At 44.7% G+C, this 12,978-nt stretch overlaps 1 protein-coding gene across 2 annotated transcripts in view; it reads left to right on the forward strand.

Annotated features, from left to right (window-relative positions):
• The window catches only part of cd36 (CD36 molecule (CD36 blood group)), a 44,287-nt gene that overhangs the window by 15,257 nt on the left and 16,052 nt on the right, over positions 1–12,978 (forward strand). For both annotated transcript variants that reach the window (XM_061959610.1, XM_061959611.2), the window contains 2 exons: positions 5,473–5,564; positions 5,661–5,710. In XM_061959610.1, coding sequence (XP_061815594.1) covers positions 5,473–5,564; positions 5,661–5,710 — 142 coding nt within the window. The remainder of the gene's footprint in view (positions 1–5,472; positions 5,565–5,660; positions 5,711–12,978) is intronic.

Genomic DNA, 12,978 nt, shown 5'->3' on the forward strand with positions numbered 1-12,978 from the left:
GAGTACTTGAGAGTGCTCCCCCGGGTGATTCCCTCGTTCTACTGGGGGACTTCAACGCTCATATTGGCAACGACAGTGAAACCTGGAGAGGCGTGATTGGGAAGAATGGCCGCCCGGATCTGAACCCAAGTGGTGTTTTGTTATTGGACTTTTGTGCCCGTCACGGATTGTCCATAACGAACACCATGTTCAAGCATAAGGGTGTCCATATGTGCACTTGGCACCAGGACACCCTAGGCCGCAGTTCTATGATCGACTTTGTAGTTGTGTCATCGGATTTGCGGCCTCATGTTTTGGACACTCGGGTGAAGAGAGGGGCGGAGCTTTCTACCGATCACCACCTGGCGGTGAGTTGGCTGCGATGGTGGGGGAGGATGCCGGACAGACCTGGCAGGCCCAAACGCATTGTGAGGGTTTGCTGGGAACGTCTGGCAGAGTCTCCTGTCAGAGAGAGTTTCAATTCCCACCTCCGGAAGAACTTTGAACATGTCACGAGGGAGGTGCTGGACATTGAGTCCGAGTGGACCATGTTCCGCACCTCTATTGTCGAGGCGGCTGATTGGAGCTGTGGCCGCAAGGTAGTTGGTGCCTGTCGTGGCGGTAATCCTAGAACCCGTTGGTGGACACCGGCGGTGAGGGATGCCGTCAAGCTGAAGAAGGAGTCCTATCGGGTTCTTTTGGCTCATGGGACTCCTGAGGCAGCGGACAGGTACCGACAGGCCAAGCGGTGTGCGGCTTCAGCGGTCGCGGAGGCAAAAACTCGGACATGGGAGGAGTTCGGGGAAGCCATGGAAAACGACTTCCGGACGGCTTCGAAGCGATTCTGGACCACCATCCACCGCCTCAGGAAGGGGAAGCAGTGCACTACCAACACCGTGTATGGTGCGGATGGTGTTCTGCTGACCTCGACTGCGGAAGTTGTGGATCGGTGGAGGGAATACTTCGAAGACCTCCTCAATCCCACCAACACGTCTTCCTATGAGGAAGCAGTGCCTGAGGAATCTGTGGTGGGCTCTCCTATTTCTGGGGCTGAGGTTGCTGAGGTAGTTAAAAAGCTCCTCGGTGGCAAGGCCCCGGGGGTGGATGAGATCCGCCCGGAGTTCCTTAAGGCTCTGGATGCTGTAGGGCTGTCTTGGTTGACAAGACTCTGCAGCATCGCGTGGACATCGGGGGCAGTGCCTCTGGATTGGCAGACCGGGGTGGTGGTTCCTCTCTTTAAAAAGGGGAACCGGAGGGTGTGTTCTAACTATCGTGGGATCACACTCCTCAGCCTTCCCGGTAAGGTCTATTCAGGTGTACTGGAGAAGAGGCTACGCCGGATAGTCGAACCTCGGATTCAGGAGGAACAGTGTGGTTTTCGTCCTGGTCGTGGAACTGTGGACCAGCTCTATACTCTCGGCAGGGTCCTTGAGGGTGCATGGGAGTTTGCCCAACCAGTCTACATGTGCTTTGTGGACTTGGAGAAGGCATTCGACCGTGTCCCTCGGGAAGTCCTGTGGGGAGTGCTCAGAGAGTATGGGGTTTCGGACTGTCTGATTGTGGCGGTCCGCTCCCTGTATGATCAGTGTCAGAGCTTGGTTCGCATTGCCGGCAGTAAGTCGGACACGTTTCCGGTGAGGGTTGGACTCCGCCAAGGCTGCCCTTTGTCACCGATTCTGTTCATAACTTTTATGGACAGAATTTCTAGGCGCAGTCAAGGCGTTGAGGGGATCCGGTTTGGTGGCTGCAGGATTAGGTCTCTGCTTTTTGCAGATGATTTGGTCCTGATGGCTTCATCTGGCCAGGATCTTCAGCTCTCACTGGATCGGTTCGCAGCTGAGTGTGAAGCGACTGGGATGAGAATCAGCACCTCCAAGTCCGAGTCCATGGTTCTCGCCCGGAAAAGGGTGGAGTGCCATCTCCGGGTTGGGGAGGAGATCTTGCCCCAAGTGGAGGAGTTCAAGTACCTCGGAGTCTTGTTCACGAGTGAGGGAAGAGTGGATCGTGAGATCGACAGGCGGATCGGTGCGGCGTCTTCAGTAATGCGGACGCTGTATCGATCCGTTGTGGTGAAGAAGGAGCTGAGCCGGAAGGCAAAGCTCTCAATTTACCGGTCGATCTACGTTCCCATCCTCACCTATGGTCATGAGCTTTGGGTTATGACCGAAAGGACAAGATCACGGGTACAAGCGGCCGAAATGAGTTTCCTCCGCCGGGTGGCGGGGCTCTCCCTTAGAGATAGGGTGAGAAGCTCTGTCATCCGGGGGGAGCTCAAAGTAAAGCCGCTGCTCCTCCGCATCGAGAGGAGCCAGATGAGGTGGTTCGGGCATCTGGTCAGGATGCCACCCGAGCGCCTCCCTAAGGAGGTGTTTAGGGCATGTCCGACCGGTAGGAGGCCACGAGGAAGACCCAGGACACGTTGGGAAGACTATGTCTCCCGGCTGGTCTGGGAACGCCTCGGGATCCCCCGGGAGGAGCTGGACGAAGTGGCTGGGGAGAGGGAAGTCTGGGCTTCCCTGCTTAGGCTGCTGCCCCCGCGACCCGACCTCGGATAAGCGGAAGAAGATGGATGGATGGAATTTAAAAAAAATAAAAAAATGTTTTTTTACTATATTTTGCTAAAAACATCAAAATTAATTGTATTTTTATTTGTATTTTTTCTGACTCCTTATTACATCCAGCCATAGAATTATACATTAAAATAAACATATTTGAAATAATTAATTTTAAATGATCATAATAATTTATTTAAAATGACCATATTTAATTCTTAAAATAATTGCTTGTTTATCAACAACTTTAGCATTTTATTCATTACATTTTGAAGCTCTCAGAAGCCAAGTTATGTTATATTCCTTAAGATTTATTTATGCAAGTTTGACGTATCAATTATCTAAACACAGTTTTGTTTGCATATTTTCAGGATGTAGATATATATATATATATATATATATGAACTACTTGACTTGGTGAATTCTAGCTGTAAATATACTCCTCCCCTCTTAACCACGCCCCGCCCCAAACCACGCCCCCCGCCCCCCACCTCACGAAATCGGAGGTCTCAAGGTTGGCAAGTATGCAATGTGGAGATGTGTTATTGACGAGGCAGGTGTTGAAGAAGAAGTACATCTTGTAAACCAGACGGTAAGGGAGTTGAGGTGGAAAGGTTTGCTAACGTGTCTCTATTTTTCATCCAAAACAACTTGTAATTATGTCCAAAACATGAATCCCATCAAATTTACATTTGTGTCAAATAGTATAAAAAGTGTTTCACACAAATTAAGTGAGGATTTTTTTTTTGGAATGGGTTAAGTTCGGAATAAAAATCAATAAACGGTAACATTTAGTATGCGGAACACTATTCATCATTAATTAGTTGCTTATTAACATGCAAATTAGTAACATATTGGCTCTTAATAAGTCATTATTAAGTACTTATTAATGCCTTATTCCGCATGGCCTTATTACAATTTTCCCGGGAGACTCCCGAATTTCAGTGCCCCTCCCAAAAATCTCCCGGGGCAACCTTTCTCCCGAATTTCTCCCGATTTCCACCCGGACAACTATATTGGGGGCGTGCCTTAAAGGCACTGCCTTTAGCGTCCTCTCTCACCTGAAAAGGAGACTATTATATATGTCTCTGTTATCCATAGGTTTATCTATAACCCATAAAATAGGCAGGCAAGGAACTATTTCTCAGCGTGTGTTTATTCCAGCCGGCGCGTTAATACACTGACACACAACATCCGGATTCCCATCATGCATTGCTTCAAAACTACGGCAAGTAGTAATGTCCAAAAACCTAACAGAGACGAAGCAGAAGAACGAAGAAGAGACATGGCGACCACGAGTAAGAAGAAGAAGTACGGTTAAAAGTTCCAAAATGAATGGAAAAAATAATTTCAGTTCATCCAGGACAGCTCGAATCTGGAAGGGGTATGCTGCCTGCTAGAGATGCGCGGATAGGCAATTATTTCATCCGCAACCGCATCAGAAAGTCGTCAACCATCCGCCATCCACCCGATCTAACATTTGATCAGAACCGCACCCGCCCGCACCCGCCCGTTGTTATATATCTAATATAGACGATGCAAGGCATTAGTGAGGTTATAAAGCTTTTGCCTGTTAAAGAAAGGAGACTGATCCAATGCAGCACAGACATTCGTGTGCCACGCTGTCACGACCCAGACGCACACCAGTGCGCAATCATATGGGAGCCGCGCTGAGCGCACCTCCAAGCGCGTCTCGCTGCCGGCGACGGCCGGGTATGGGCCCAACGCTCCAGCGCCATCCATTTTCAGGGCTAGTTGATTCGGCAGGTGGGTTGTTACACATTCCTTAGCGGGTTCCAACTTCCATGGCCACTGTCCTGCTGTCTATATCAACCAGGGTGAGCCCCACCCCTTTCGTGAGCGCACTGCGCGCGGAGTGACCCCTGTTACGCGCCCCCGGCAACAGGGGTGGCGGGCAGGTAAGCTGCGCGGGCGGAGCGCGCGGAGTGACCCCTGTTACGAGCCCCCGGCCACGGGGGTGGCGGGCAGGTAAGCTGCTTACCTGCTGCGCGTGACGCCGGCCGCGGCGAAGGCGGACGAGGCGGGGTGTCGGTGCGGTGGGCGCGGTGGTGACCCTGGACGTGCGTCGGGCCCTTCTCGCGGATCGCCTCAGCTACGGCTCCCGGTGGGGCCCTCTCGGGGGAAGGGGCCTCGGTCCTTCTCCGCTCCGTAAAAGTGTCCATCTCTTTTTTTTTTTTTCTTCTGTTGTGGCATATGCAGCAGGTGCCTGCTCGTTTTTCGTATGTGGGTAACAACATTTAACTATGTATATATATTTCCGAATTGGTTTAACTGCCACCCGCCTGAATCTATTTAAAATCTAATTTTTTTTTTATTTCAACCGCCCGACCCGACCCGCGGATAAAATGTAATTTTTTTTAATTTCATCCGCCCGATCCGCGGATAATCCGCGGACTCCGCGGTTGTGCCCGCAAACCGCGCATCTCTACTGCCTGCACATTTTGTAGATCAGACTTTTATGTGTGTGTATATGTGTAAATAAATGAACACTGAAATTCAAGTATTTATGTTATTTATATATATATATATAAAAAATAAAAAAATATATATAGCTAGAATTCACTGAGTCAAATATTTCAGTGAATTCTAGCTATAAATATACTCCTCCCCCTTAACCCCCCCCCATCTCCCGAATTCGGAGGTCTCAAGGTTGGCAAGTATTCCTTATTATACAACCAGTTATCCATTAACTTAGAGTCTTCCCTCAATAACCTCAGAACTATTGCTTATTAGTAACCCTAACCCTATATGTTCCCCTAGGGTCCAAATAACTCCAAATTAAGTCTTTGTTACTTTAATAAGCACCTAATTAATGGTGAATATGTTCCCCATGCTAAAGTGTTACCCAATAAACAAATAGTTTAACTCCGATACTGTGATGAATCCGTAGCACTAACGTGACCACTAATGTTCCCTGCAGTATAACGGCACCTATGACGGCGACTACAACATCTTCAGCGGCAAGGACGACATCACTAAGGTGGGATTGATCGACAAGTGGCAAGGGAACAAGTAAGCAGCAATGAATATTAATAATAATTATAATAATAAGTTGCGGTGATGGAGATAAATATATTTAAACCTTTTTTTTTTTTTTTAACCTAACAGCAGCCTCAGTTTCTGGGACGACAAGTACTGCAACATGATCAACGGCACAGGTGAGGCTCTCACTCAAAAGTTGTCATGACTTGGTCCGGGGTGTGTGCTTTTCCGGGATGCAACGGAAAGTTGGCACGGGCGAGACGGGAACCAAGGTACATGATTTATTTATTAACTATAAATACAAAAAAAAGGATAAAAAAAAAAAGCGCGCACAGTGGCGGAGAATAAACTATGAACAATTAAACAAAACTTGCAAACTATGGCTTGAATAAAGAAAACTTACTTGGCATGGACAAAAAAGGAGCAGCGTGAACGATGGACATGAAAAGGAGTTAGAGGCATGAACAGAGCATAAATGTGTTGTGAGGTGTTGTGAGGTCCGGACTAACAACAGAAAATGATAAGCTTAAATAACACAGACATGATTAACGAAAACAGGTGCGTGACTCAAAACGTGAAACAGGTGCGTGACGTGACAGGTGAAAACTAATGGTTGCTATGGTGACAAACAAGAGTGTACAATGAGTCCAAACGTGGAACAGGTGAAACTAATGGGTAATCATGCAAACAAGACAAGGGAGTGAAAAGCCAGAAACTAAACAAAACATGACTAAGACAAAACATGATTACACAGACATGACAAAAGTAAGGTTGTCAAAAGTATTGATACTCCTAGACCAGGGGTCGGCAACCCAAAATGTTGAAAGAGCCTTATTGGACCAAAAATACAAAAACAAATCTGTCTGGAGCCGCAAAAAATTAAAAGCCATATTACATACAGATAGTGTGTCATGAGATATAAATTGAATTAAGAGGACTTAAAGGAAACTAAATGACCTCAAATATAGCTACAAATGAGGCATAATGATGCAATATGTACATATAGCTAGCCTAAATAGCATGTTAGCATCGATTAGCTTGCAGTCATGCAGTGACCAAATATGACCGATTAGCACTCCACACAAGTCAATAACATCAACAAAACTCACCTTTCATGCACAACCTTAAACGTTTGGTGGACAAAATGAGACAGAAAAAGAAGTGGCATAAAACATGTCCTAGAAAGTCGGAGAAAGTTATACATGCAAACAAACTAAGGTGAGTTCAAAGACCGCCAAAATTAGTAGGACAAAACGGCGCTTGCCAAATACTCGAATCAGTGAAGCATGTTTAATATAAACAGTGTGCTTTGTAACAATTAGGGAGGCTTGTGTCATGTTTGTCCTCCTACAGAAACCATATTAAAACAAAAAATAGATTTTTTTCCCCCTCATCTTTTTCCATTTTTCATACATGTTTTAAAAAGCTCCAGAGAGCCACTAGGGCGGCGCTAAAGAGCCGCATGCCGCGGGTTGCCGACCCCTGTCCTATACTAAGTTGACACCGACAAAATCGATACATGCTTTTGTTTCCAGTATCGTTACTTTTCCCTCGGCGGCGTCAATTTCTTTTTTGTTTTTTGTTTTTTTTGTCCTGTCCAGCTTCTCAGGCAACTCATATTGTTGATGTAGATGCCCTGAGATTGGTAGGTTGTCATACCAAAGACTATAAAAAAATGGGACCCATTGCCTCTCTGCTTGGCACTCAGCATCAAGGGTTGGAATTGGGGGTTAAATCACCAAAAATGATTCCCGGGCGCGGCACCGCTGCTGCCCACTGCTCCCCTCACCTCCCTAGGGGGTGATCAAGGGGATGGGTCAAATGCAGAGGACACATTTCACCACACCTAGTGTGTGTGTGACAATCATTGGTACTTTAACTTAACTTAACTTAACTTTACAAAAGGCAAGTGTGGGATACTTCTCTTGTTGCCTTATTTGTATTTGACTTTATTATTAAATGTATTTATATTATCATTTGGTGCAGCCGGGCCGGAGCAGGAGGGGATGGAAAGAGGAAAAAAAGGAAGACAGAGGGGGAAATTGTGGGGACAAGAGGGGGATAAGACAGAGAGACAAAAACAACAACAGCAAACACAACAACAACAACAACAATAGAACATCAGAAAATAGGATATGTACAAATATGATAGTAAAAGTGATATCAAAGAGGCAGTTGGTGAAATAAATATCCATCCATCCATCCATCCATCTTCTTCCGCTTATCCGAGGTCGGGTCGCGGGGGCAGCAGCCTAAGCAGGGAAGCCCAGACTTCCCTCTCCCCAGCCACTTTGTCCAGCTCTTCCTGTGGGACCCCGAGGCGTTCCCAGGCCAGCCGGGAGACATAGTCTTCCCAACGTGTCCTGGGTCTTCCCCGTGGCCTCCTACCGGTCGGACGTGCCCTAAACACCTCCCTAGGGAGGCGTTCGGGTGGCATCCTGACCAGATGCCCGAACCACCTCATCTGGCTCCTCTCGATGTGGAGGAGCAGCGGCTTTACTTTGAGCTCCCCCCGGATGACAGAGCTTCTCACCCTATCTCTAAGGGAGAGCCCCGCCACCCGGCGGAGGAAACTCATTTCGGCCGCTTGTACCCGTGATCTTGTCCTTTCGGTCATAACCCAAAGCTCATGACCATAGGTGAGGATGGGAACGTAGATCGACCGGTAAATCGAGAGCTTTGCCTTCCGGCTCAGCTCCTTCTTCACCACAACGGATCGATACAGCGTCCGCATTACTGAAGACGCCGCACCGATCCGCCTGTCGATCCGCCTGTCGATCTCACGATCCACTCTTCCCTCACTCGTGAACAAGACTCCGAGGTACTTGAACTCCTCCACTTGGGGCAAGATCTCCTCCCCAACCCGGAGATGGCACTCCACCCTTTTCCGAGCGAGAACCATGGACTCTGACTTGGAGGTGCTGATTCTCATCCCAGTCGCTTCACACTCGGCTGCGAACCGATCCAGCGAGAGCTGAAGATCCTGGCCAGATGAAGCCAACAGGACCACATTATTTATTTCACCTGGTGAAATAAATAATATTACAGAAATGACAATGAGCATTATTACACTACAAATGGAGCAATACAAATACCAATAGAAATATCACTATTGATAATGAATAATAACAATAATTTACCTCTATTATCAACAATACAATTGTTCAAATGCAACAATACATATATGTAATGATAACTTGAAATACAAAAGAAAGCACATAAATGGCGGGGAAGAAAGAGAAGCCAGCTACATTAACCTTGTAGATTGTTATAGTCAATTTCATCAAAAGAACACCTGCCGTTTAAAAAAATATATCCAGTGTTTCCATATATTTAGGTATTCGTACGAGTTTGTCACGAATGTGGATTTGGCGTTTGCGGTTCGCCCTCCCTCATAAGCAAAAGATAATGGAAGTGCGTGAGTGAAGCATGACTGCAGGTGTGGTGTAACTCCGCCTCACAACACACCTCAGACACGTCTGCTTGGCCAGAGAATAAGAGGTAGCAGAATCAATCTGGGATGCTTTTTAACTACTTTGCTGCTATACTTAGCGAGTATATACTTATTAAAAGTGAAAGAGAGGTCTATGTTGCGTCATGCATTTCTTTAGTAATCAAGTACAAGTGGTCACAAAAGTATTTGCAGCTCGAGTGAGAGAGGAGATCCGCCACCACAAGCCCAGAGAGAGTGAATTACGTGCAGAAAAGCTCCAGAAGCATGCAACTTAACCTTTATCACTTCCATAAGTGCTAAAAAAAACAACACACACAGCTTAAAGACACTCTTCTGCAACACTTTGAACACCACTGCTTTACCTTTTTTTTTTTTACCAGTAAGGCAAAGTGTGGCATGGGGGCCATTTGCTGAACGCTCCCCTTCAAACAATAATAGAGTAATAAAGGCATGACTTAATAAGAAATGGCTGAAATGTTGATACTGATAATGTATAAAAACACAAAGATTAATCTTTAAATATATGTTTTAGCTTTTTTTTCTCGGCCTATTTCATTACAAATGACATCACACTACCACCATATACAAATAATGTTAAGAACAATATTGTTTGTTTTATATACCCGAAGGCTGCGTGCCACTGCTGTTCTTTTCGGAATGTAAAAAAGTGCCCATCCATCCATTTTCTACCGCTTATTCCCTTTTGGGGTCGCGGGGGGCGCTGGAGCCTATCTCAGCTACAATCGGGCGGAAGGCGGGGTACACCCTGGACAAGTCGCCACCTCATCGCAGGGCCAACACAGATAGACAGACAACATTCACACTCACATCCACACACTAGGGCCAATGTGGATTATTGTTATTTCTGATCATATTTTCAAACACAGTATTGTTTATTTTGATATATTTTTGAACATATAGTTACCTGCTGATATTGCAATTTGATGTTGTTGCACAGTGATCTTAAAGGGGAACTGCACTTTTTTCAAATGTTGTCTATCGTTCACAAACAATACGAAAGGCATGACGACGGATGGATTTATTTTTTAATGCATTTTAAATATTAAATAAACGTAAATAAAAGTCTCCTTACAACGGAGCCAACGAGAGCTCCACTATTTCACCCATAAAATCCTATAAATAACCATTCAAAAACCGCCAACAATACTCCATTTCTATTTTATGATTTGAATATTAACCAAGTATTGGTGATATTGTTATTATAAGCGCTAACGAAGACAAACTATTTAAATGTGATCTCTTCCGTTTGTCACTATGTTTTACATCATCGACTGGTCTGCTGTTTCCTTGCTTCTTGTAAGTTTATTGCTGTCATGTCTGTGTGATCATGTTTTGTTTTAGTAATGTTCGGTTTAAATTTTGGACTTTTTGTGCACTTTTGTTTTGTTTTGTCACCATAGCAACCATTAGTTTCACCTGTCACGTCACGCACCTGTTCCACGTTTGGACTCATTGTGCACTCTTGTCACCATAGCAACCATTAGTTTTCACCTGTCACGTCACGCACCTGTTTCACGTTTCGAGTCACGCACCTGCTTTCACTAATCATGTCCATAGTATTTAAGTTCATTAATTTTCTGTTGTTCGTTCTGACGACACCACCACATTTATGCTCCTGCACACTCTCCACACCCTGATGACCCTTGCTACTCTTTTTTTCATGCCGGTTCCATGCCAAGTAAGTTTTTGTTTGTTAAGCCACAGTTAGTGTTTTGTTTAATTGTTCATAGTTTCTGCCAATGTGCAAGTTTTGTGTTTAAAGTCTAGTTTTATTCTCCGCCACTGTGCGCGCTTTTTGTTTATTCCTTTTTTGATAGTTTAAAATAAATCATGTACCCACCTTCAAGCCTTGACCAGTCCAGTTCATTTGCACCACGGGAGAACAAACCAAGCCAAAGTCCGAGTCCTGACAATTGCAGATCATAAATCATGCATCTCACCTGAAAAGTAGATGGCTGAGAATATGATCCGATAAGTTGGGACACCTTGATAGCCATGTAGGATCTGGAACTGGCGAGGAAGACACTAAAAGCACTTGCCCCCCTCCAACCCGTTTCTTCGCGAGGATTTTGAGACATTTTTATTCCGATATATGAACATCCTAGCAGTCAGCATCCTAATGACAGCAGACCTAGTACAGTAAGTGATGTTTTATTATGTTTGTTGGCTCTCATTTAGTCTGCAGTGAGCAGAAATCAGTGATGAAGAAAAAACCCAAAAACAAAGGTTGTGATGCGTTTTTGAAATTAATGCGCTGCGTATTCTTAAAATGATCAAAATATGTAAATATTAAATATGACATCACATGGACAAAGATAAGACCCTCTGGAGGAAAGTTATGTGGTGAGATGAAACAAAAATTGAGCTGTTTGGCCACAATACCCAGCAATATGTTTGGAGGAGAAAAGGTGAGGCCTTTAATCCCAGGAACACCAAGACTACCGTAAAGCATGGAGGTGGAGTTTGGAGGATTACCTCCAAATTCTTCAGGACAACCTAAAATCATCAACCCGGAGGTTGGGTCTTGGGCGCAGTTGGGTGTTCCAACAGGGCAATGACCCCAAACACACGTCAAAAGTGGTAAAGGAATGGCTAAATCAGGCTAGAATGAAGGTTTTATAATGGCCTTTCCAAAATCCTGACTTAAATGTGTGGACAATGCTGAAGAAACAAGTCCATGTCAGAAAAAACAACAAATTTAGCTGAACTGCACCAATTTTGTCAAGAGGAGTGGTCAAAAATACAACCAGAAGCTTGTGGATGGCTACCAAAAGCGCCTTATTGCAGTGAAACTTGCCAAGGGACATGTAACCAAATATTAACATTACTGTATGTATACTTTTGACCCAGCAGATTTGGTCACATTTTCAGTAGACCCATAATAAATTCATAAAATAACCAAACTTCATGAATGTTTTTTGTGACCAACAAGTATGTGCTCCAATCACTCTATCACAAAAAAAATACGATTTGTAGAAATGATTGGAAACTCAAGACAGCCATGACAGTATGTTCTTTACAAGTGTAAGTAAACTTTGGTCACGACCGTATACTTACATCATGTATATAAAATCTTAATGGAGGTGTTTGGATGTTTTTAGGGGCGCTATAAGCCAGAGGTGTGGACTCGAGTCACATGACTTGGACTCGAGTCAGACTCGAGTCATGAATTTGATGACTTTAGACTCGACTTGACAAAATGTAAAAAGACTTGCAACTCGACTTAGACTTTAACATCAATGACTTGTGACTTCACTTGGACTTGAGCCTTTTGAATTGACATGACTTGACATGACTTGCTACTTTCCCCAAAACCCAAAGATGAAAAAGTTATTCGGGAGCGCTCCGTATTTTTCATTGTGTACTTGTCTATCAGCGTTGCGTGTGTCAGCTGGTGTGGTCTCAGTACAACAGCCAATCAACTTAGATCTACTTTGTTTTCATCACACAGCATTCATCCAATCAAATTGCAGGACAACCAAGGAAGAAGACATGTCCAAACCACACGCCAGTGAACAAAAAATGATACCTAAAATAATTTTGTTTGGGTATAAAAATTACGAGGTGGTCAACACAAAACGGTTTGCAGTATGCAACACATGCGGTTCGAAAATTACTGATGGAGAGGCAACAACTTCCAACTTCGTCCGGCATTTGAAGTTGCACAAAGAACGGTAAGTTTTGAATGTAAGATAACGTTTATTGGCTAAGTAACGTGACTTTTATTTGCTGTGTAGTTAAATCAGTGAGGCTGTAAACTCACTGCTAACGTTATAACGTTATTGCAAACACGGGAATCTGTTGCAGTTCACTACCTTATTCATACTTTTTGTTCAGTGATTTTTTTAAGCAGGGTTACGTTAGTCAATATATCACACGTAACGTTAGACGGCGGTCAGCAGCACCGCGTATTTTAGCCACCTAAAAAAAAGACAAAAATAGTAAAATAAAGGTCAGTTAAAATGTATA

This window comes from Nerophis lumbriciformis, linkage group LG05 (genome assembly GCF_033978685.3).
Source record: "Nerophis lumbriciformis linkage group LG05, RoL_Nlum_v2.1, whole genome shotgun sequence".
Taxonomy (NCBI): Eukaryota; Metazoa; Chordata; class Actinopteri; order Syngnathiformes; family Syngnathidae; genus Nerophis; species Nerophis lumbriciformis.